The sequence below is a fragment of the Delphinapterus leucas genome, chromosome 3 (genome assembly GCF_059928025.1).
Source record: "Delphinapterus leucas isolate spDelLeu-1000000601 "Yukka" chromosome 3, BTC_Dleu_Yukka2, whole genome shotgun sequence".
NCBI lineage: Eukaryota > Metazoa > Chordata > Mammalia > Artiodactyla > Monodontidae > Delphinapterus > Delphinapterus leucas.
Genome location: NC_143131.1, coordinates 127,470,352 through 127,495,170, shown reverse-complemented (window position 1 = coordinate 127,495,170; position 24,819 = coordinate 127,470,352). Strand labels below are relative to the sequence as shown.

General features: G+C 48.8%; 2 protein-coding genes across 7 annotated transcripts in view; one reads left to right on the top strand and one right to left on the bottom strand.

Moving 5' to 3' along the window:
- Positions 1-6,656, top strand: part of CSF1R (colony stimulating factor 1 receptor) — a 30,277-nt gene extending 23,621 nt beyond the window's left edge. Inside the window, exons 14-21 of the mRNA XM_022590100.2 lie at positions 497-659; positions 2,694-2,785; positions 2,875-2,972; positions 3,663-3,785; positions 3,865-3,976; positions 4,601-4,700; positions 5,576-5,684; positions 5,774-6,656. Of these exons, the coding sequence (XP_022445808.1) occupies positions 497-659; positions 2,694-2,785; positions 2,875-2,972; positions 3,663-3,785; positions 3,865-3,976; positions 4,601-4,700; positions 5,576-5,684; positions 5,774-5,902 (926 nt within the window). The 3' untranslated portion in view covers positions 5,903-6,656. The remainder of the gene's footprint in view (positions 1-496; positions 660-2,693; positions 2,786-2,874; positions 2,973-3,662; positions 3,786-3,864; positions 3,977-4,600; positions 4,701-5,575; positions 5,685-5,773) is intronic.
- Positions 6,657-6,782: 126 nt separating this feature from the next.
- The window catches only part of HMGXB3 (HMG-box containing 3), a 58,513-nt gene continuing 40,476 nt past the window's right edge, over positions 6,783-24,819 (bottom strand). For 5 of the 6 annotated variants that reach the window (XM_022590094.3, XM_022590098.2, XM_089909542.1 and 2 more), the window contains 7 exons: positions 17,879-18,010; positions 16,771-16,955; positions 12,971-13,190; positions 11,594-11,727; positions 10,687-10,803; positions 9,005-9,214; positions 6,783-8,071 (listed from right to left, as the gene is read on the bottom strand). In XM_022590094.3, the coding sequence (XP_022445802.1) occupies positions 7,604-8,071; positions 9,005-9,214; positions 10,687-10,803; positions 11,594-11,727; positions 12,971-13,190; positions 16,771-16,955; positions 17,879-18,010 (1,466 nt within the window). In that variant the 3' untranslated portion in view covers positions 6,783-7,603. Of the gene's footprint in view, positions 8,094-9,004; positions 9,215-10,686; positions 10,804-11,593; positions 11,728-12,970; positions 13,191-16,770; positions 16,956-17,878; positions 18,011-24,819 lie in introns of all 6 variants that reach the window. The other variant, XM_089909545.1, reaches the window with a different exon arrangement.

The following is a 24,819-nucleotide window of genomic DNA, read 5'->3' as shown; positions in this document are numbered from 1 at the left end:
CTCAGTGGCTCTCAGACATGGGTGGGCATCAGAGTCACCTGGAAAAGGAGAAAAGAGCGCAGATGCCTGGGCCCTGCTCTAGGGAGTCTGACGCTATGGGTCTGGAGTGAAGCCCTTCAAATCTACCTTTTAGGAAGCCCCCACTCAAAGAGGCTTGGACACTCACCACAGGGCCCACAGAAGTGCCCCAGGGCCTGTTGGGACTCTCAGTCCGCTCCAATCTCTTCTCCTATAGCAGCTTTGACTTGTGTGGAACTGTCATAGATTTCCTTCGAAGAAAGAATTATTCAGCTACAGTTTTTTGGAGGTTCCTCTGCTTTAGACAGTTGGGTCACTGAGGTCACCCAGAAAGCAGAGAGGGCTGCTTATAGGCAGGCAGGATTAGAACCCGGGGCTCCTGAGTTCCAGTCCAGGTTCTTATTGCCCCCGCCCCATATTCCTGTCCACATGGGGTGGTGTGTTAGGGGTGCACTGACCCCACTCTTGGCTGCTCTAGGCCCTGTCCTGGTCATCACTGAGTACTGCTGCTATGGCGACCTACTCAACTTTCTGCGAAGGAAGGCTGAGGCCATGCTGGGACCCAGCCTGAATCCAGGCCAGGACCCCAAGGCAGGCACCGGCTACAAGAACATCCACTTGGAAAAGAAATACATCCGCAGGTTGGTGAAAGACAGGAAGGAGGCCAGGACTGGGAGGTGGGGCCCCCATGTCTGTCCCCGAAGTCAGCTCAGGGGTGGGTGGCTTGCGTGGCCCTCACCTTCCCGTTTGTGCTGTGCGGAGTAGCCACCCATATTATATGGGCAATTCAGTTTTCCTCCTATTTATTCCCATCATCCAACAAATATTTGAGCCCCTACTATGTTCTGGGAGTATTGAGGGCAAAGATGGGCCGCTCATAGTCTGGTGGAGATGGGCATTAATGAAATCATTATCTTATCATACGTAAAAGATCAACCAAGATCCATCCGGGGCCCTCGCTAGCGATGGGCAAATCTTGGGGATAATGGCCCTGTTTCTCCCATAGCATGTGCTGTCGGGGGCTGGAGGGCACCCATTCCACTTTTGAGTAGCCATGCAGAAGTGGGATAGAGTCTTTCGGGCGTTGAATGAGCAAGGGCAAAACAGCATAGCTGTGGCCAGGTCCCTGGTCCACTTGGGCCTCAGCTTCCCCAGCAAGCCATCAGGGGTTGAACCCCTCAGGGTCTCTCTGCTCTCTCGTTCTGTAATGCTGTGATTCCTGGAAGCCACCCAGAGGCAGATGGACAGAGCCACATTGGGGAACCAGAGAAAGGAAGTGGCCCTTGTGTCACACATGAGTCAAGGGCAGAGGTGGAGCCTGGCTGGATTCTGCTCTGTTGACTCCTTGTCCAGTGCTCACCTGAGCTACACTGATCTCCTGGGAGTCTTGGACTCGGGGCTTGTGAGGCTTCAGGGCCAGGCTGCTGGGTCAGAACAAGGGTATATATACGCTGGGCTCCTATCCTACCAATGTCACCTACCAAACCAGGGGAGGCAAAAGGGGAAGGAGGCCATTTCACTCCACCCAGTGACCTCGAGTATGTGGGCTGGCGGGATTTTCTCTGATTTTCTGACACCGTTTTGAGTGGGTGGCTCACGCCGGGCCTCAGCAGGCTGGAAACTCAGGCCAGAGCAACTCAAAATGAGAACTGAAGTCAAGTATTAGCTTCCATCTTCAAATCTACAGATGGGGAAAGGATTCCGAGTCGGGTGATTGCAAGGGCAAACGGCATGTGAACCAGTCCTTAATGAGATCCCAGGCTACATTAATAGAAGTACACTTTCTAGACCAAGGGAGTGGATAGTTTAATGGTCAAACCATAAATAAAGCACTAGCTTGTTTTTCTGGGAACACGAGAGTAAGGACATCGTCAAGGTGCACAGCTGTATCACAGAGGGAGCAGGAGGTGAGAGGTCCAGACTCCTATCTGGTTGGAATATTAGAAGCAGTGGTGGCTATTCAATGTGGAGCAGGGCTTCTCAACCTGAACAGCCACCCGAAGCACAGGCTCACAGGCTTCTGAGAGCTGTTAGGAATGTACAATCTCAGGCCTACCCAAACCTGCGGAGTCAGAATCTGCATTTAAATAAGATTCCCCAGGTGATTCATACGCACATGGATAAGTTTAAGAAGCACTGCTCTAGACCAGTTCTCAACTCTGGCTACACACGGGAGTTGCCTGGATTAATGTGTAAGTGGGAATGACTGGGTTTTACCCCTAGAGTTTCTGAAGTCTTTGGTTTGATGGTCTGAGTATCTGGAACTCCCTGGGTGATTTTAACGTGCAGCCAGAAGGGAGAGCCGTGATGTAGACAAGAGGGCTCAAAGAAGGGGCCCTGGAATATGCTCGAAGCCCTGCTGGGCTGTTCCAGAGAAGAGGGAGATGCTTCTGGAGGGCAGAGTGAGGACCAGGAGGAGGAACAGCCCGGGGGCAGATCAGCATTAGGAACAGTGGAGAACTTTCTAACAGGTAGAGCTGCCCAAAGAGAGAACAGGTTGTAAGCTCCCTCACTGGATGGCCAAGCAGAGGTCACTGATCAAAGGAGGTGTCAGAAAGGGAAGTTCAAGTTGACCCTGAGGTCCCTTCCTTTCTCTGCTGAGTGGCTGGGAGAGGCCTGAGCTGGGCAGTGCAGTGACAGGCACTGACCAGCCCGCGGTCCCCTCTCCTATGCAGGGACAGCGGCTTCTCCAGCCAGGGTGTGGACACCTATGTGGAGATGAGGCCCGTCTCCACTTCTTCATCAAATGATTCATTCTCTGAGCAAGGTGCGGAGGAGGTATCAGGGCTGAGGGAGACGAGAGGGGCTGCTTGGGTTGAGGGGGGGAGGCCGCCCTGACACCTCTCCCCACACCAGACCTGGACAAGGAGAACGGACGGCTGCTGGAGCTGCGTGACCTGCTCCACTTTTCCAGCCAGGTGGCCCAGGGCATGGCATTCCTCGCTTCCAAGAACGTGAGTCAGAAAACAGGTCCCTATGATGTATGGTCTGTATGGTCACCCAGGGTCTGAGGGGCGGGGGGGGGGGGCCGCAGGGGCAGCCAACACCCCGTGAGGCTGGATGGGTGAGGACAAGGGGGAGGAAAGGGAGTGTGTGAAGGGGGCCGTCCTCCTTACAACACAGGCCTGGGAGTCTAGAGCCTGAATGCTGGCTCTGCCGCTTGCTGTGTGGCTTTGAGCAACTGCTGAGCCTCTCTGAGCCTAGGCCTCTACACCTATAGAAACGGGCACAATCGTAGAACGGCATGAAGGTGGAATTGGGTTACGACGCGTGCAGTTGCTTAGGGAAGGGCCTGGAATGGCAGGGCCCCGAAGGTGGCAGCTCCTGCTCCCGTTAGGAGCCCCAGGGCTCACTGCTCCTGGGCCCGTGCAGACCACCTAGCTCTGAGGCAGCTCCTGCCACGCAGGGCCAGAGGGCCAGAGTCATGGTGGTTTCTCAACACTGACTGTATGCCCACATTAAGTTTTCCTAGACCTGGGTCTCGGTAGAAGGTAGGGACAGGATCCAGGGTACAGGACCAAAACTGATGCCCACTTCCTCGAGGAGGACCCCAAGCCTTCTGGGTGGGGTCCTGGCTGTTCCTCCTGCACCTCGGGCTGAGGTAGCGGGGGGGTCAAGGCTAACCCTACAGTGCTTCCCCTCAGTGCATCCACCGGGACGTGGCAGCCAGAAACGTGCTGCTGACCAGTGGCCATGTGGCCAAGATTGGGGACTTTGGTCTGGCTAGGGACATCATGAATGACTCCAACTACATCGTCAAGGGCAACGTGAGTGCTGGGAGGGCTGGGCCAGGCTGGTGAGGGGTGGTGACCCAGGGTGCAAGGTGACTGGGGTCTGCTGTGCCAGGCCCGCCTGCCCGTGAAGTGGATGGCCCCAGAGAGCATCTTCGACTGCGTCTACACAGTTCAGAGCGACGTCTGGTCCTACGGTATCCTCCTCTGGGAGATCTTCTCACTCGGTAAGCCGCTGGCGCAGTGCAGGCTCAGCGTGGGGCTGACTGGTGTTTGGTTACCCACGGTGTCCTACACCTCGTGGAGGATGCTAGTCCAGGACACTTGGTGGTCAGGGCAGAGCAAGGGCTGCTAAGAGTGCAGGGATGGGCGAAGTATCTTAAAACCAAGCGTTGCAGCTCCGGAGTGGGCGGGGCACACCCCCTACCTGGACAGGCACTCCCTCCAGGCGGTTTCCTCACCTGTCTGCTTGTGCAGTTGCCGTTTCCTAGAATGCTGTTTGCCCTCACTCTCTGAAACATGCGTGTCTTTGAAGATACAGCTCCCATTTCTGGAGCACTAGGCACAGGAAGTTGGGCTAAGCCCTTCAATGTACTCCTCTACCAAGCTCTTATTCCAAAGCCTGTGCTGGAATTTTGTGGGTGTGATGAGGCCTGGCTGAAGACTTTCAACGTCCTAGAAGCCTAAGCCGTTTGCAGTGCCCGGCATATAGTAAACGCTTGTTAAGCGGAGCTGCTGTTCTATTATCGCAGTCCAGCTGGGACCCCGCACACCCAGCCCTGCCAAGCTGTGTGGGGGAAGGTGACGGTGAGCACTGAATATGGTCTTTTCCATGATCCTGTCCTTTGCAGGCCTGAACCCCTACCCTGGCATCCTGGTGAACAGCAAGTTCTATAAACTGGTGAAGGACGGATACCAAATGGCCCAGCCCGCGTTTGCCCCAAAGAACATGTAAGTGAAGGACCCCAGGGAGGAAGAATACCCCAGGCTTTGTTGGAAGTGGATGGGAAGGTGTGTGGCCTGTCTTTCCTGTCCACAACGTTCCAGGGTCAGGCTTCCACTTGCCCACAGTGGACTAAGACCCCTTTTTATCAACTTCAGGGTTTCCACTGGTTTCCCAGGTAGCACGGGGGACATTCTCAAAGAGGGCTCTCAGCTGGGGCGGCCCTAAGACGGATGATAGATGTTTAACTCAGACTCTTGCTATGACCTCAAGAGGGCTCTCTCTTTCCTCCCCTGTCCTGGAGCTCTGTGGTGGCGGCCAGCCTCTCACTCAGCATAGCCAGCCAGCCGCTGCAGCCTCTTAACTGCCTCACACCAGCCAGCCCACCCCAGGCTCCTCACTGGCTCCCTGCCCTCACCACAGCCTTCCCCCACACTCGCTGGCCCATCTCACCCACTGCATCTTTCTCCAGCCACTGTCTCTCCACGGCTGCTCCCTATATGCCACCCAGGCGCTTACTGCCAAGGTGGGTGCACTCAGCCAGCTAGCTCCTCAGCCACTTTAGTCCTACCATCAACTGGCCTCTTAAACCTACCTGCAAGCAGCAGGGGTGCCCCTTCTTCATCCTAGGAGCTTGGGCAAAAGAGCATCTCTGAGCTTTTTTCCTCCTCAGTTACCACGCCCATTTTGACAAAAAGCCCCTTTTCCCGGGGTTACTGGAAAGATTAGATAATGCACACCAAGGACTTCGCACTGGCCTTGTGCAAAGCTCACTTCTGACTTGGTTTTGGGACCTCTGCGGGGCAGGACCCTGTAGTGTGTGTGCGTGTGTGCACAGACATGATGAGTCCCAGGCCCACAAGTAGCTTCTGTCCTGCCTCAGATACAGCATCATGCAGGCCTGCTGGGCCCTGGAGCCGACCCACAGACCCACCTTCCAGCAAATCTGCTCCCTCCTTCAGGAGCAGGTTCTAGTGGATAGAAGAGAGCAGGTGAGTGGTGCCAGGCTCAGGGTGGGTGGCTGGTTAAAGCCGGGCCTGACTGATCAGTTCTGACCATCCCCTGACATCCCCCCACCCAGGACTACAGCAACCTGCCAAGCAGCAGCAGTGAGCCGGAGGAGGAGAGCTCCAGCGAGCACCTGGGCTGCTGTGAGCAGGGGCGCATTGCCCAGCCCCTGCTGCAACCCAACAACTACGAGTTCTGCTGAGGAGGTGACCCCAGGGATGCACTCTCTCCCCTCTGCACCACGGGGAGAACACAGACTGTGCCCTCGGTCATTTCCCTCAACAGCCCAGCTCTGAAACTCGAGAATGTGGGAGCTACAGGAGGTTGGAGAGAACCCCACTCCCAGGGCCTGGGCCATCACTGCCAGTCAGGGGCTGGGGCTCAGCCCCGCCCCACCCCCGCCAGTTCTCAGTGCTGTGGCCTCATGTGTGCTATGCCAACTGGGAGAATACCCAGCTCACTCTTAGCCTGTTCCCACTTCCTCCCCGCCTTCCCTCCTGTTTCAAGGGAAAGGGACTGGTTTTGTGACTGAAGTCCCCAGGAGCTGCCCAAACCTTGAGGAAAAAACAAGGCTCCCTGGCCCTTGGCCGAATGGAAGAACACCTGCTGAGTGGATCAAGGAGAGCAGGCCGGTGCTCAGGGCTGCACTTGGTTCAGGCCCTTGGAGCAGGGTGACTCTCCTCTGTAAGAATCTAATTGTCCCTCTCTGCCCTCTAAGCCTTCTCTCCACGGCCCCAACCACCCTAGGTCTGGTATTGCTGCAATGAGCCAGGTGGCAGCTAAAGGTTGGGGTGCTCTGTCCGGCCCCACCTGCCCGCCCTTCTGAGCTGGAAGGCAGGGGCCCCCGTGTGGCTGGCCACACCAAGCAAGCAGCACACACTCCAGGCTGACTCATCATAACTAACAGTCACGCTGTGGGATGTCTCTGTCAGCATTAAACTAACAGCATTAACACAGCTGGCCTCTGGTCTTGGTGCCATGCGGATTCCCGGGGACCTCCGTCCATCCTTCGGCGGTGAGTGCCCCACCCCACTGAGCTGCATACAATGAGGCTGGAATGGACTCTTGTTGCACCCAAACCATATAATTTAATAAACTTTATTCTGGTCGGGGAAGAGGGAGGGGAAAAAAGCCACCTATTCCACTCCTCTCAATAAATTAAATAACACGGCCAATTCCCGTGCCCTAAGCAAACTTTGGGCACTTGAGCCAGTCCTGCTGTTTCCTTATGGCCCAGTCTGCTTACCCTTCACAGAAGGGAGTTTTTCCTACTGCCCCCAGGTTACATCATGCTCACGGGCCACATCCCCTCTGTGATGAGGGTCCAGAGAGGATGCAGGCTGCAGCAGCAGTGACCAGGAAAGGAGGAAGGGGATCCTCTTCCTCAAAGCTTGGGGCAGGGAGGCTAGGCCTGGAAGAGAGTTGTGGCTCACCCTTTCTCAGCTGCTCCCAGATGTGGGTGCAGAGGGAATGCATTCCTCCTCTGGGAGAAGGACCCCTGGAGCTAATGAAGCCCCCAAGGCCCCGAGTCAAAGGCAACAGGCCGCAGGGGCTGGAAACGGTGTCCCTGGGGGGGGGGGGGAGGGAAACCTCAGCAGCCTTAGCCCACCCAGGACCTCCACCCTGACCCACAGGCACCCCTGGGAAGCCAGCAGCTACCTGCCTTCTCTCAGCCTCCCTGCCCCTTTACTGAACATATGGTGCCACCCAAAGAGTGTCCTGGTGCCTGTCCCGACCCCCAGAAGGTTGAGAACCAAGGACCCTGGGCTCCACCGTGCTCAGGAAATGGAAGCTCTTTGGTCAGTCCCAGCATCAGAGGCTGGTCCCCTGGATGGATCTGCCTCGGGCAAGGGCCTTACTATGGCTTGAGAGAGATGGTGCGGTCCCTGCACAAGAGCCCGGCTTACTCTGCAGCTGTGGCCACCTCCTCTTCCTCAGCGTCCTCCTCCGTCTCCGTCTTGATCTGAGCAACCCCGAGGCGGTACAGGGTGTCTCGGATGACCACCTCGCCAGGCTGGCAGCTCTGCACAACGTCATGGATCTGCCGGTTGACAATCTCGCGACTGGTAAGGAAGTCCATGAGGCGGTTGTAGAGGTAATAGTGGGTGGCATTGTCAAAGGCAATGGGCCGCTGGCGGACGCTGTTTGGTTTGCTGTCCGCAAAGGAGGACAGGATGGCTGCGTAGGGCGCCAACTCAGGACACAGGGCCAAGGAGTGGTGCCCAGCACTGGGGTCGCCAGGACTGGGCTGTGTGCCTGCGTGGACGATGCGCCGTGTGGCAGTCTTGGTGACCGGGTGCTGGACAGAGTGCTCAGCCTCCGACATATCCACCGTATAATGCTGGTCCAAGAGTTCTGGGCAGGACACGCTCTACAAGGGAGATGATAAGCCACTGTGAAGTGAGGGAAGATTAAGGTCCAAGCTGTGTGACGGGTGAGAGTGAAAGCTGTGGGTGAGCCAGCTCTGCTTAAGTCCTACCGTCACCACATAACACGTTTCCCGGGGCAAGTCCAAGTCCCCCTTTCCTCCTCCCCTGTGCCTCCGTTTCCTCATGTGAGAATGGGGACAGTAACAGTGGCCACCTCCCAGAGCAGATGCTGGATTACCTGAGCTAATATTTATATCTGCCTAAACAATCAGACTGGGGCTGCAGGGGAACAGGAAGGAAGTGGTTCCCACGGAGGCTCAGATGCCTCACACCAACCTTACAAACCCAGTGAGCCCCATGGACTAAGGCAAGTGAGGACAGTGATGGCCCCTTCCTATTACCAGTCCTAACGTCTCTTCTAGCCAAGGGCATGTGCCCGTGCTAAGAACCACAGCCTGATACAGGGCTCTGCCATTCATCTGCTGTGCGACACTCGACAGGTCCATTTTCACCTCGGGCCCTTACTTTCCCCTTTTAATTAGAGGAAAGGGGTTGATATGGTCAGCGTTTTCTAAGCCACTGTGCCTCTAGATCACAACACAAGGAGTGCCACGCAGCATATTCGGTCAAAGCCAAACCAGGGCTGGTCTGGGCCTTTAGTATGTCAGCATGCACAGTGTCCTCAAAGGTGGCAATTTTCTAGGCTTAACTGCAAGGTGACCCCCTTGACCCCAAGATACCTGGGGTCACCCTAGATGACATGCTGTGGCCTCACACACACGCATGGGGTGGGTCAGTAAAAATTTGTGGAGTAAATGCTGGTTCCAGAGCACTGAGACAAAACACTGGTGGAGAAAAAAGGTGGTGGATGGTTCGCAGAAGGTCTTCCCGACGAACCCGGGGGATGCGTCCCAGTTCCTCAGAAGGGAACTCACCACAGGTGGCTCCGTGGGGCTAGAGAAACAGCCCTGATTCCTCCCCCACATCTGGTTGGTCAGCTCTGGGTAGCAGAGGTCAGCACACAGGGCCACTGGTGTGGCCATGTCGACCACATAAACAGGAGGCCAATGGCGGGAGGAGACGAGCAGATCCACATGGTCGAGGGCACTCTCGCCCCGCACAAGATACTTGGAGCCACACACCACCTGGTGGGGAGATGGAATACAGCACAGGGTGAAGAAGCCAATCTGCTGACAGACCGAGTCAGGTCCACTCGCTTCCTCCCAGGAAGACGGACAATCAGGTTTTATGACTGAGGTCACGCCCTCCTGCCAAAGCCCATGACATTCTGCTTCCCTCCTACTTCTGGCCCTAAATGAAGTCGCCAGCTCACTGCAGCCTGGGACAAGAGCTGGGAGCATCCGAGCCTCAAATGAGGCTGAGAGATTCCCCCCCATCCCCACCCACCAAGGCATCACCTCCAAACCCCACCCTCCACATCACCCCACCAAACCCCGTCTAGTCCAGTGGTTCCCAAGCTGCATGGCACCAGCAGCGAGGAGGAAGTTCCTGGGTCCCACTCAAATCTACAGGATTAGCCACTGAAGGGGGAGTCTAAGCAGCTGTATTTTGAGCAGACCCTGATGGTGCTGTCCAGACGAGAACCCCTGATGAAGGCACAGCCTTCCTCAAATCCCCCAAATACCACTCCACTGCTGGGCAGCTGTGTGTCCACTGGAGAATTCTGCCTCTACCTCCCTACCTTCACACCTACCAGTCCTGGCTCTCGCCTCCAAGTAATACCACTGGCCCACCACAGCCCCGAGACCTATAGCTCTCACATCCCTGTGTTGTCAAGTGCTTCTCCTGAGATGAACCCCAGTCACATGAACACAAGGCTCTGAGCAGGCTCTGACCTGCCAGGGGTTGTTAAAGGAGTTGACGACCTGACTCTCTTTCGACAGCTAGTCGCCCTGCCCCACTCAGTGAAGTGGAGGCTCTGCGAAGCCCTCTTCCCCATTTAGCACTGTTCAGGGGGTTTTCTACCCTGGCATCTTCTTGGATTGGGACGACTGTGTCCCACAGGGCACAGCCTTCCCAGTGCTATCCTGGCGCCTACCCTGTGCATGCTCTCTACGGGCCTAAGGAGTGATCTTCTTAGAACCCAAATCAGACCATTTCCCATTCAAACCATCCAATGGGCCCCTCCCATCACTCTCAGAAGAAAACCCAAACTGTTACTCTTGCCTGCAAAGCTCTACATGAACTGGCCTCCGGGACCCCTCCCCGCTCAGGACATAGTGGTCACATCCCTTCCCAAGCTTACATGGGGCTCTCAGCCGCCTCTGGCTGCCCCCCAGACAGCAGGTCCCTCTCCGCTACTTTCTATCTCTGGTCCTTGTCTAGTTCCTGCAGAGCTGGTGCCGCAAGCCACGGTGACTTTCTCTCTCAATAGAATGACATCTTCGCTGCTCACCTCTGTACCCTCAACAGCTGACGCAGGGGCCAGCGCACAGCAGGGAGCCTAATACTCACTGGTGATGACCCAGAGGAGCAATTCCACAGCTGCCCAGTGACCTAAGTGCCAGCTCCAGGACGAGCTGGATCAACCAGATCCTCTGTGTGGGCAACTGACACGAACAATTTCACCCTGAGTTCTTCCTCGTTATCCTCCTACCTGATGAGGGCACATCTTGTAGATTTTACCCCCTGTGAGATGAGGTGGGGGCTGTCGAGCTCTGGCTCCATTCTGAACAGATTCGTAGAGGGCCAACAAGGAGAAGCAGAGCTGGTCCTAGAGCACAAGGACAAGATTAAACACAGCAGTGAATGCTAAGCGACCAGGCTTGGTACACAGCACCAAATGCTCACTCAAAGCAAATGAATAAACTGTTAAGGCCAGATTGGGCCTTGGAGCCTCACCAGCCCAATGTCCTTTAGGTACATATGGGGACGCTGAGGCCCTGTAAGGGCCAGGTCACAGACAGAGCCAGCCAGACTGATCAAGCTGCCAGACTCTGAGGCCTGGGTTCTCTCTATTTTTTTTACAGGGCAGGGAAAGTGTCAAGGAGGAGCCAACATTTGAGTCTGAACTTGAAGCATAAGATTTTCAAGAGCACATTAGTATGAAGGGAAGTACATAATGTATGGATAAAATACACACAGCCCTCCACATCCTGCTCTATGGATGCCATGGCGCTTGTTTTCTAAGAGCCTGGATAGGTGATAACTAGACACTGCAAACTTCATGAGGTTGGTATTTTGGTTATTTCCACTTTGCAAATAAGGAAAATGAGGCTCAGATGTGTAAGGCAGCTTATCCAAGGCCACACACAGTTAGCAGGAGAGCCTGGATTCCTGAACCTGAGTCTGGACCCACTACCTCAACAGAGGAACTGCCTGGATGGGAAGGCCTTGCGTGCATGTCACAATCTGGCTGCTGGCTATCTCCCAGGCCTCCCTGCCCACCAGCACTCTGTGTCCAACACAAGTGCCCAGTCACGGGTATTCATATCCCTGCCCAGAAAGATGGCCCACCAGTCTGCTCCCAAAGTCCCTACCCCCAGCGCTGCCCCGAGACTCACCCTGGAGTCTTCTGCCCCGAAGGGGATGCCACACTGCCTCAACAGGCAGTGCAGCTCCTCCTCGCTGTAGGAGCCGATCTCCTCAAGCTTGCAGGTGCCCTCCTGGAGCAGCCGTACCAAGGCACCGCCATTGCCTGCAAGAGACGTCGTGCTAATGGGAGGGCGCTACTGCCAGCCACCTGAGGTCCTGCGGAGTCCCTCACGCACGAGGATGGGAACAAGGGGGCCTGGTCCACAGTCGAGCAGGCTTTGCCCTGAGCACTGCCCTGGGGGCTGGGAAAGGTGGACTCAAGGCAGGTCTTAAGCTTCTACAGATATCCGAAGTCTCTGAGAGCCAGCTTTCTGCCTTTGAACATCTAGGGGAGATACCCTGCACAGCACCCATGCAAAGAACCCTGAAATGGGTCAGCTTTTAACCTTTTAAGTTCTTCCAGAACCATGATCTCAGATTCTTAACACAACTGTAGCAACGTGAGGAACAGTAATAGCTCTCATTTTAAAAATGCTCTTTATACACTATGTTCCTGAACCTGATCAACAGAACTACGCAGGGGCCTTACTTATAAAATCAATTTAGCAGGTCATATCCAGGACTTTAAAAATGAAATAGAATAGAAAATCAAGTATGTTGCATTTGGTAAGGGAAAGTACTGTTTTATGAAAGTTGTTTTAGTTACAGATATACACAGACGTGTTACTTATATGACCATCACGCTGAGTCACGATGTAGAACCTATTGCTTACTCTGAGTTGCAGTTAAAAAAAAAGTAGGCCATCACTCTAACTGTATTAGCTCACTTAATCTTCACAACAACCTAGGCGGTGGGTAGCAATGTCATGCCCTCTTTGTAAATGAAGCAACAGAGGCTCAGGGCAATGAAGGGATTTGGTGGAGGTCACATGGTCACTGAGGAGCATAGCTGGGAATCAAACCCAAGTTGTCAGAAACTGACGCCCTCAAAAGAGCTAGCCCAGGGCTTCTCAACGTATAAGCACAGAGCATCTAAAAAACCATGTGAAAGACCTGTTTAGAAGGCAGACTCCCTGCCTCCCCCTACATCTCTCAGTGAGAATCTTTGGGGCTGGAGCCCTATCATCAGCATTTTTCAGAGGGTTCCCACTGTTCGGTGTAGGGCATCCCAGAAGGCTGACAGTGGGCTATGTGGGTCAGTCCTATACAATGTGGCTGGCAGCTCTTCAACACTCTGCACGTGACTTTCATCTCCAGGGGATTCTGTCACAGGTTGTCATTATCTTTCCAGAAAGAGCCCTCCAGGTGGGCCTGGCCCCCTCTCAACCATACATGCTGTCTTGCCATGGACAATGTTCCAGACGCGATGGGACCCTTCCCTGACCCCAGCTACCAGGTGGCCTTACCAGGTACTGGCTGCACATCCAGGTTTTTGTCTTTCTCAGTGTTGACGACCACAGCTCCTCTCATGAGTGGTGGGAAGAAGGGGGCAATAACAGAGGCATCAAACTTGGTGATAGGGATGCTGGCGGGGAAGGCCACCTGCTCAATCACTTCTGTCTCCATCGTGGCCCAAAAGTCCTCCACATTTACCTCACTAGAGGCCAAGAAGTCAGGCCAGGTGAACTAAAAGGTCAGGACAAAAAGGTCAAACTGTAGGAGCCACAGAACGTCAGCAACACAACAGCCTACCTTCTCCATACAGGCTGAGCAGGGGGAAGGAGTCAGACAGCCACACACTGCCGGGACACCCCCGAATCTAACATCTTAGTGCCAAACTGCTCCTTGGCCTCATTCCTTTCTCCCACACCACAGCACTCCCCAAGACCTAAGTCCCTTCTGCGTCTATGCCTTTATTCATGTCCTCTTCCCTGCCTCGCCACGAGAGGGCAGCTACCACTGCCTGTCATGTGCCAGACACTGACTAATTAACTACTACTATACAAGCCTGAGGGTGCCTGAGGTGAGAGCACTGGAGCGAGGGGCAGTCTGAACGAGAACGTGAACAAAGATCTAGTTCCAAAGCCCAAGCCCTTAATCCTTATGCCTGGCTGGCAGAAATCATCAGAATAAAACTTAGTGGCACTCCACCCACTTGCAAGGCCCTGTTGATCCCTCACCTCCTCCCGAAGGTCCTCCCAGACCATGCCAGCACATGGCTATCTCCTCTACGTGCAGCATGTACTTACCTACTGTAGACATTCAGCACTGCGCTACTCAATTTTTCTTCTTGTAAGCACTCTTATGCAGCCCTCAGAGTGAGACCCTGATCCTATTACCTCATCAGAATCATTTGCGATACTCAGCAATGCTGATATCCGGGCTGCACCTCCATCTGTATGAACTAAATCCCTAAGGCTGCATTTTTAAAAGATTCCCTAGGTGAGCGGTTCTCAAAGCGTGGACCAGTGGCATGAGCAGCACCTGGGAACTTGTTAGACAGGCAGATGCTCAGCCCACTCCACACCCACTGAATCAGAAGCCCTGGGGGTGGGCCCCAGCAAGCCTCTCACACTAAAGTTTGCAAATCATTGCCCAATGTAATTCTTATGCCCACAAAGTCTGAGAACCATTGCTCCACATAGAGACGTCTCTTATCAGTCCAGAGGGTCCTCCTCTACCAGTCCCCAAGAGGCGTGCCCAACCCTACAATCTCCTCGTGGACGTTTGTTTTGTTCAATACCTTTCTGTTTTATTTCACTGACTTTAGAACACCCCCAGCCTGCTCTCCTCGTACGCACTACCCAACTCTGCACTCCACACACAAAAGGGAGAAAAAGTCCTGGTCTCTAGAAAGAAACACCCAGAGACAAAGAAGAGAAGAGACACGCATACGGAAAGTGAAGGGAATGCTACTCCATTCTGTGAGGAGTGAGCCTTGATCGGAACAAGGCGGGTACCAGGCAGGACTAGGATATGTGAGTTTTTGCAGGGAGGCGGGCTTCTGTCTATTCTAGAGAGCAAAGAGCCAAAAGCCTGTGACCAGATGTGTTTAAAAAAACAGAGCTCAGGGGCTTCCCTGGTGGCACAGTGGTTGAGAGTCCACCTGCTGATGCAGGGGACACGGGTTCGTGCCCCGGTCCGGGAAGATCCCACATGCTGCGGAGCGGCTGGGCCTGTGAGCCATGGCCGCTGAGCCTGCGCGTCCGGAGCCTGTGCTCCAAAACGGGAGAGGCCACAACAGTGAGAGGCCAGCGTACCGCAAAAAAAAAAAAAAAAAAAAAACCAGAGCTCAGGGTCCCAGGAGGTACTGGTGAGCATGGTGGTGCTTATGAGCTCAGATTCTGGAGTGAGGGAGCCAGACCAAGGTCAAATCCCAGCTCCACCCCTTCCTGACTGGATGAGCTTGGGCAAGCCCCCTTCATCTACAAAAATATCACAGGGTTGAGAAGTCAGCCAGAAAGTAATGCACTGAGTACAGAGTAAGAACTTGGTATATGTAATAAAATGCTCAATAAATCATAGCTGCACTATTAATATTTCCATTAGACAAGCAGATTTGAATGAGTCTAGAAACAGCCTCTTTGTGAGATAACACACAAAAGGAAATTTTTTTTACAGTTCATTTTACCTACAGGGAACACTTAGAAGGCTCCAGTAGCATTATGCTTGTTTTCATATATCTCATTATACACCACCACCCTCAAAACAGAACTATTTGATCAGCGTATGCACTTATTTTTTTAATTGGGAAGAGAAAGAGGAATATGCATTAAATCCCTAATATGCTCAGCTGGCCGTGTCAAAATACACCAGAGCTTTTCTCCAGAGGTCCTGTACCACTCCCGGTGGCAAACAAGTGAGCTGCAGGTCCAGTGCTTAAAGAGTCACTGTGGTAGAGTTCAGACATGGAAAGCTACTACTAGCATGCTCATGGGGCACTCCACACCTATGCAGGCAGACCAGACCTCTCAGCATGATGATGGGAAAGAGTTCACCTATGGAATTTTTGAAAAATTCCCTGTACCAGGTTAAATAATTTTCCCTATTAGTTTTAGTTTGTGAAGAGTTTTATCATAATGGGCGCTGAATAAAAAAGAAAGCCTTTTTTAGACGTCCAGTGAAATAATCATATGGGTTTTCTCCTCTAAACTGCTAAATACTGAATTACATTAGTATATTTTCTAATGCTGAAACAATCTTGCCTTCCTGGGATAAGCTTAGTCATGATTTTGTTTTACTCACTGTCAGATTTGTTCTGCAATTATCTTATTCAGAACTCTGACATCTATATTCATGAGTACTATCAGCCCAAATTTTCAGCTTATATTAAAGGTATGGTTTTGTTTTCAGTTATATGGTCTTACACAATGACTTATATCCACTTTTGCTATTCTTCTACGACTGGAATCTTATTTCTTGGATAGTTGTTAGAATTAATGTATAAAGCCATCTGAGTTTGGTTTTATCCTTGTGTGAACATTTTTTAGTTAAGAACCTAAGTCAGATCAGTCCACTCTTCCTCAAAACCCTTCACGGGCTCTCCATCTCACTCAGTGGAAGTCCTTACAATGGCCCGGGCCACCCGTAGCCTCTTGAACCTCACATATCCAACCACTCTACACGCTGCTCACAGAGCCAGCCACATCGGCCACCTTTCTGTTCCTCAACCATGCCCAGCAAACCCTCTTCAGATCCCATTCTTGCTGCTCCCTCTGCCTGGAATGTTCCTCCCGCTGAAAACTACATGGGCTTCAGACGGCTCTACTCAAATGCCCTTGTGTCAGACAGGACTTCCCCGACCACCCTCTATAAAGCAGGAGCCCCTTCTTCCCACAATACTGCTCTCTTCCTTAACCTGCCTTACTGTTATTGTTACTTTAAATTAATGTATTACATATAATATATATTAGTAGTATTTTAATATAATATACACAATTATTAATGTTTGTCTCCTGTCTCCGCAAATCAGAAAGTGAGCTCCCTGAGCTCAAAAACTCCGTGGGTTTAACTGTCATTTCCCAAATGCCTAAAAAGTGCACCTATAGTTCATGTTTAATAAATTTGTTGTTGAATAAGTAACAAGTGCCTCCATTTCCATCTGGCCTGCCTTAGATGAAAACCTGGGAACTGGCAAGAAAAAGCTACTCACCTCACCCAGGAAAGAACTAGAGCCATCTGCTCCTGGAAACACCATGTAGGAAGGTGGCTGCCAAAGTGTGCAGACATTTCTAAAGGTCACCTGTGGTGACCAAGAGGCACTTACCTCCACACTCTTTAGTGCCAGCACATTTTCTTCACTCCTCTGGGCAACTTCCACTTTGGGGGCCACACCACAGATGCCACAGATCATGTCATTGTAGTCTCGGACAGTGAGGCACTCAAAAGCCCAATAGCCGTTGCACAGCAGCTCCTGCAGCTGGCTCAGCTCCTCTGAGGTAAGAGTCTTCTCTAGAAGGAGAGCAAGAGCTCTGAGAAGTTCACAGAAGAAGACCTGGAGGCCACAGGGGATGAGCAATGGCCAGCAAGAATAGCAATTCTGCAAGGCTGCTTCTCTCCTAAGAACACCCAAGAGTACCAACCACCAAAGGGTCAAGCACCCTAGCCATTAGGTGTTCAGGCAGCAACTCAAAGGGCAATTCCAATGAGAGTTATAGCTGCCCTGTACTCAGCACCCACTAGGACCTAGATGCTATGCTGAGAGCTTTGAATACATTCTCTCATTTAACTCTCACATCTTTATGAGCCAAGAGTATTATTATCCTCACTGAATAACTGGAAAAACTGAGGCACAGAGAGTAACTTACTCAAAACCACACTGCCACTAAGTGCTATAGTGCAGACTCAAACACAAACCTGTCTGACCCTAGAACCTTTCCTCTACTCCATCTGACCTCATAGCAGGGAAGGGGCAGGGGGCCTGGATTCTGTAGGAAGGGATGGGAAAAGCATAAACAGAAAGAAATGAGGAAAGCAAAGGGAAAAACAATTTCTAATAATAAGGAGGGTGGTGCCCACCTTCATGTCTCAGCACGAGCTTTGGAAATGGGAGCAGACCTCCAGAAGCTGTGTATTCAGAATGAGTCTGCTTACCATTGTAGTAACGCCAAGTCTACCTATGACCAAAGGATGAGCTTCTATGAAGTCTGTTTAACCTTGTGCTGAAGGTCTCTGGATACGTGGAAAGACTCATGCTTTCCAAAGTTTGGCATTCGTAAAATTCAAGAGGAGGAGTGTGTTAGGAAGTCAAGAATGTCTTCTTTTCAAAATATCAGACTCTCCTCCAAGGTAATTATGTTAACGAAAGCCCATCACTGAAAATTCCCAGGGAGCTTAGAGCTAACCTTGGGGAAACGGAGGAAGCCAACCTTTACCTGTCTGATCCTGCACTGACTTCAGAAGAGTGCTGATGGATACTCTGGGGTCCTCTCCCAGCTTGATCTGGTTTCGGATTGCAAAAAGCAAGTCCAGGCTCACGAGCAGCTTGTTTCCCACATTAAAGAGACCTGCAGGTTAAAAAATGGCAACAGAGACATTTACTGTTAACAACATCCACAGCTGCAAAAACCAGGAGACTAACGAAAAGCCCACCGATGGGGGAACATTAAAAAATAAACTGTGGTACATTCATAAAATACAGAACTAGAGGTCACCTGCTAGTTGGTAACCTACAAGCAGCTGTGAAGGAGACTGTTTAATTGGATCCCACTGTACCCAGAGCACAGAGCAGCCTTTTCAGCATGCAGGGGCTGCTCAGAAACCTTGCCTAGAAGATGGCAGAAGACAAGGACATGAGCTCATCTCTTCTTACGAAAACACCAAAATCACAGCTAACTGCTGGAACAACCATCAACAAAAAAATCCACTGGAACCTACCCAAAAAAGCTATCCTACATCCAAAGAAAGTGTAGAACCCACAACAAGATGGTAGGAGGGGAGGAATCACAACAAAATCAAATCCCACACCTGCCAAATGGGCGACCCACAAATTGGAAAATAATTATATCGTAGAGGTTCTCCCACAGGAGTGAAAGTTCTGAGCCTCACGTTAGGCTCCCCAGCCTGGGGGTCCGGGAATGAGAGGAGGAGCTCCCAGAGCATCTGGCTTTGAAGGCCAGAGGGGACTGACTGCAGGAATTCAACAGGACAGAGGGAAACAAACTCTAATCTCAGAGGGTGCACACAAGGTCTTGTGCGCACCAGGACCCAGGAGAAAAAGCGGTGACCTCCTAAGACCCTGAGCCAGACCTACCTGCTGGTATTAGAGGGTCTCCTGTGGAGGCAAGGTCGGCTGTGGCTCACTGCGGGGACAGACACTGGTGGTAGTAATTCTGGGGAGTACTAATTGGCATGAACCCTCCTGGAGGCTGCCATTTTCTCACCAAAACCCGGCCCCACCCAACAACCTGCAGGATCCAGTGCTGGGATGCCTCAGGAAAAACCACCAACAGATCAGGAACACAGCCCCGCCCATCAGCAGACTGACTGCCTAAAATCTTCCTGAGCACACAGCTGCCTGCTAAACACACCCCTTGACACAGCCCTGCCCACCAGAGGGACAAGACCCAGCTAGACCAACCAATGTGCAGGGACCAGTCCCTCCCACCAGGAAGCCTGCACAAGCCTTGCAAACTGGCCTCATCCACCAGGAGGCAACAGCAAAAGCAAGAAGAACTACAACCCTGCAGCCTGTGGAATGGAAACCACACTCACAGAAAGTTAGACAAAAACGAGACAGCAGAGGAATATGTCCCAGAAGAAGGAACAAGATATAACCCCAGAACAACTAAGTGAAGTGGAGATAGGAAATCTACCCAAAAAAGAATTCAGAGTAATGATAGTAAAAAGAATTCAGAGTAATGATCCAAGATCTCGGAAAAAGAATGGAGGCACAGGTGAAGATAAAAGAAATGTTTAACAAAGACCTAGAAGAACTAAAGAACAAACAAACAGAGATGAACAATATGATAATTGAAATAAAAAATACACTAGAAGGAATCTATAGGAGAATAAGCGAGGCAGAAGAATGGATAAGTGAGCTGGAAGACAGAATGGTGGAAATCACTGCTGTGGAACAGAATAAAGAATAAAAAGAAATGAGGACAGTCTAAGAAACCTCTGGGACAACATTAAATGCACCAACATTTGCATTATAGTGGTCCCAGAAGGAGAAGAGAGAGAGAGAGAACCTGAGAAAATATCTGAAGAGATATAGCTGAAAACTTCCCTAACATGAGAAAGGAAACAGTCACCCAAGTCCAGGAAGCGGAGAGTCCATACAGGATAAACCCAAGGAGGAACATGCCGAGACACATAGTAACCAAACTGACAAAAATTAAAGGCAAAGAGAAAATATTTAAAGCAACAAATAAAATACAAGGGAATTTTCGTAAGATTATTACCTGATTTTTCAGCAGAAACTCTGCAGGCCATGAGGGAATGGCACGATATATTTAAAGCGATGGAAGGGAAGAAACTACAACCAAGAATACTCTACCCAGCAAGGCTCTCGTTCAGATTTGACAGAGAAATCAAAAGCTTTACAGACAAGCAAAAGCTAAGAAAATTCAGCACTAACAGACCAGCTTTGCAACAAATGTTAAAGTACCTTCTCTAGGTGGAAAAGAAAAGACCACAACTAGAAACAAGAAAATTACAAATGGGAAAGCTCACTGGTAAGGGTAAACATACAGTAAGGGTGGGAAATCATCCACACACAAATATGGTATCAAAACCAGCAATCATGAGGAGTGTACAAATGCAGGATATTGGAAATGCACTTGAAATTAAAAGACCAGGAAGTTAAAACAATCTTGTTTATATACAGACTGCTATATCAAAACCACATGGTAACAGCAAACCAAAAGTATACAGCAGATGCACACACAAAAAAGAAAAAGGAATCCAAACACAACACTAAAGTTAGTCATCAAATCACAAGAAGAGAACAAAAGAGGAAGGGAAGAAAAAAGACCTACAAAAACAAATCCAAGACAATTAACAACATGGCAATAAGAACACGGATATTGACAATTACCTTAAAAGTAAATGGATTAAATGTTCTAACCAAAAGACACAGACTGGCTGAATGGATACAAAAACAAGACCCATATATATGCTGTCTACAATAGACACACTTCAGTTCTAGGGACACATAACAGACTGAAAGTGAGGGGATGGAAAAAGGTATTCAATGCAAATGGAAATCAAAAGAAAGCTGGAGCACCAATACTCATATCAGACAAAATAGACTTTAAAATAAAGACTATTACAAGAAACAAAGATGATCAAGTGATCAATCCAAAAAGAAGATATAAGAATTGTAAATATATATGCACCCAACATAGAAGCACCTCAATATATAAGGCGAATGCTAACAGCCGTAAAAGGAGAAATCGATGTAACACAATTTAATAGTGGGGACTTTAACACCCCACTTACATCAATGGACAGATCATCCAGACGGAAAATCAATAAGGAAACACAGGCCTTAAATGACACATTAGACGAGATGGACTTAATTGATATTCAGAGAGCATTCCATCCAAAAGTAGCAAAATACACATTCTTTTCAAGTACACATGGAACGTTCTCCAGGATTCATCACATGTTGGGTGACAAAGCAAGCCTCAGTGGATTTAAGAAAACTGAAATCATATCAAGCATCTTTTCCAACCACAATGCTATGAGGTTAGAAATTGATCGCAAGAAAAAAAACTAAAAAAACACAAACATATGGAGGCTAAACAATATGCTACTAAACAACCAGTGGATCACTGAAGTAATCAAAGAGGAAATCAAAAAATACCTAGAAACAAACGCAAATGAACGCACGATGATCCAAAACCTATGGGACGCAGAAAAAACAGTTCTATGAGGGAAGTTTATAGCAATACAATCTTACCTCAGGAAACAAGAAAAATCTCAAATAAACAAGCTAACCTTACATACCTAAAGCAACTACAGAAAGAATAACAATCAAAACCCAAAGTTAGTAGAAGGAAGGAAATCATAAAGATTAGAGCAGAAATGAATGAAATAGAGACAAAGAAAACAATAGAAAAGAACAATGAAACTAAAAGCTTGTTCTTTGAGAAGGTAAACAAAACTGATAAACCTTTAGCCAGATGCATCAAGAAAAAAAGGGAGAGGGCTCCAGACAATAAAATTAGAAATGAAAAAGGAGAAGTTACAACTCACACCAGAGAAACACAAAGGGTCATAAGAGACTACTACAAGCAATTATATGCCAATAAAATGGATAGCTTAGAAGAAATGGACAAATACTTAGAAAGGTACAATCTCCCAAGACTGAACCAGGAAGAAATAGAAAATATGAACAGACCACTCACAAATACTGACATTGAAACTATGATTTAAAAACTCCCAACAAACAAAAGTCCAGGACCAAATGGCTTCACAGGCAAATTCTATCAAACATTTAGAGGCGAGTTAACACCTATCCTTCTGAAACTATTCCAAAACATTGCAGAGGAAGGAACACTCCCAAACTCATTCTGAGGTCACCATCACCCTGATACCAAAACCAAAGATACCACAAAACAAAACAAAAAGCAAACAAAAAAAACCACAGGCCAATATCACTGATGAAGATGCAAAAATCCTCAACAAAATACTGGGTTGGCCTAGAAGTTCCTTCAGTTTTTAAGAAAAAAATAAAAGACGCATTTTTCATTTTCACCAAGAACTTCCTTGAACAATATATTCAGCCTTTCGTTCCACTACCTTCTGCCATTTTTCAGGCAACTTCATAATTCCATCTTTCCAAAACTTTTTACCTTTTTGAGCAAAGAACTGTTCCAGTTACCTTTTACAGTCTTCCAGGAAATTGAAACTTTTTCCATTAAGAGAATTTTGTCAAGACCTAAATCAATGGAAATCCGAAGGTGCAATGTCTGGTGAGTACAGTGGATGAATGAGAACTTCCCAGCCAAGCTGTAACATTTTTTGACTGGTCATCAAACATGTGGTCTTGCATTATCCTGATGGAAGATTATATGTTTTCTGTTGACTAATTCCGGACGCTTTTTGTCGATGCTGCTTTCAGTTGGTCTAACTGGAGTAGTACTTGTTTGAATTAATCGTTTGGTTTTCAGGAAGGAGCTCATAATAGAGGACTCCCTTTCAATCCCACCATACACACGTCACCTTCTTTGGATGAAGATCGGCTTTTGGTGGTGTTGGTGGTGGTTGCCCCATGATCTCTTCCGTTCCACATTATCGTACAGTATCCACTTTTCATTGCCCGTCACAATTTGTTTTAAAAACTGGAACGTTTTTACTGTTTAAATAGAGAACTGCATGTGGAAGGTTTTTTTTGCTTGGCTTATGTGGAACCCAAACATCAAAGTGATTAACATAACCAAGCTGGTACAAATGATTTTCAATGCTTGATTTGGATATTTTGAGTATGTCGGCTATCTCCCGCATGGTGTAACGTTGACTGTTTGCAATTAATGTCTCGATTTGATCTCTATCAACTTCAACTGGTCTACCCAACCATGGAGCATCGTCCAGCAAGAAATCTCTAGCAGAAAACTTCGCAAACCACTTCTGACACATTTGATCAGTCACAGCACCTTCTCATACACTGCACAAATTTTCTGCGTTTCAGTTGCGTTTTTACCTTTCTTGAAATAATAAAGCGTAACACGCCAAAAATGTTGCTTTTTTCTTCCATCTTCAATATTAAAATGGCTACGCAAAAATTCAACAATCCTGATAAGTTTTCGTTTAAATGAACGCTGATATGACAGGTGTCACAATACAACCTAACGAAATTGTTTTGAATGAAGTTAAAGACAACTAAGGGCTACTAGAGCCATCTTACGGAAAAACACAAACGAGCATTTTGGCCAAGCCAATACTAGCAAACTGACTTCAACAATACATTAAAAGGATCATACACCACGATCAAGGGGGATTTATTTATCCCTGGGACGCAAGGACTTTTCAATATCTGCACATCAATCAGTGTGATGCACCACATCAACAAACTGAAGAATAAAAACCATATGATCATCTCAATAGGTGCAAAAAAAAAGCTTTTGACAAAATTCAACATCTATTTATGATAAAAACTCTCCAGAGTGTGGGCCTAGAGGGAACATACCTCAACATAATAAAGGCCATATATGACAAACCTACAGATAACATACTCAGCAGTGAAAAAGTGAAAACATTTCCTCTAAGATCAGGAACAAAACAAGGAGGTCCACTCTTGTCACTTTTAGTCAACAAAGTTTTGGAAGTTCTAGCCATGGCAATCAGAGAAGAGAAAGAAATAAAAGCAATCCAAATTGGAAATGAAGTAAAACTGTCACCATTTGGAGATGACATGATATTATATATAGAAAATCCTAAAGATGCTACCAGGAAACTACTAGAGCTCATCGATGAATTCAGTCAAGTTTCAGGATACAAAATTAATACACAGAAATCTCTTGCATTTCTATACACTAACAACAAAAGATCAGAAAGAGAAATTAAAGAAACAATCCCATTTACCATCACATCAAAAAGAACAAAATATCTAGGAATAAACCTACTTAAGGAGGCAAAGGACCTTTACTCTGAAAACTATAAGACACTGTCAAAAGAAATCAAAGGTGACACAAAAGATAGAAAGGTATACCATGTTCTTGGATGGAAGAATCAATATTGTCAAAATAACTATATTACCCAAGGCAATCTACAGATTCAATATGCAATCCCTATCAAATTACCAGCAGCATTTTTTACAGAACCAGAACAAAAGATTTTTAAATTTGTATGGAGACACAAAATACTCCGAACAGAGAGTGAATCACAAGGGAACCCCCATAAGGCTATCAGCTGATTTCTCTACAGAAACATTGCAGGCCAGAATGGAGTGGCAAAATATATTCAGTCTTGAAAGGGAAAAATTTGCAACTTAGAATACTCTACCCAGCAAGATTATCATATTTAGAATAGGAGGAGAAATAAAGAATTTCTCAGACAAGCAAAAACTAAAAGAATACACTGATACTAAATCTACCCTAAAAGAAATATTGAAAGGTCTTCTCTAAATAAAAAAGCAAGAAGATATAGGAAAAAGGAAATCACAGTTGCAAAGTAAATCACTTAAGTAAGCCAGTATACAGATCAAAAATAATATCTATTTGTGAAAGTGACGATAAACACAAGGAACAGCAAAAGGATGAGCATGAAGATGTAAAAGGGACATCAAAATCATAAAATCTGGGGGACAAGAGTAAAAAAATTTACATTCTTTTTTTTTAAGAATGTGTTTGACCCTATATGTCTAAAGCAA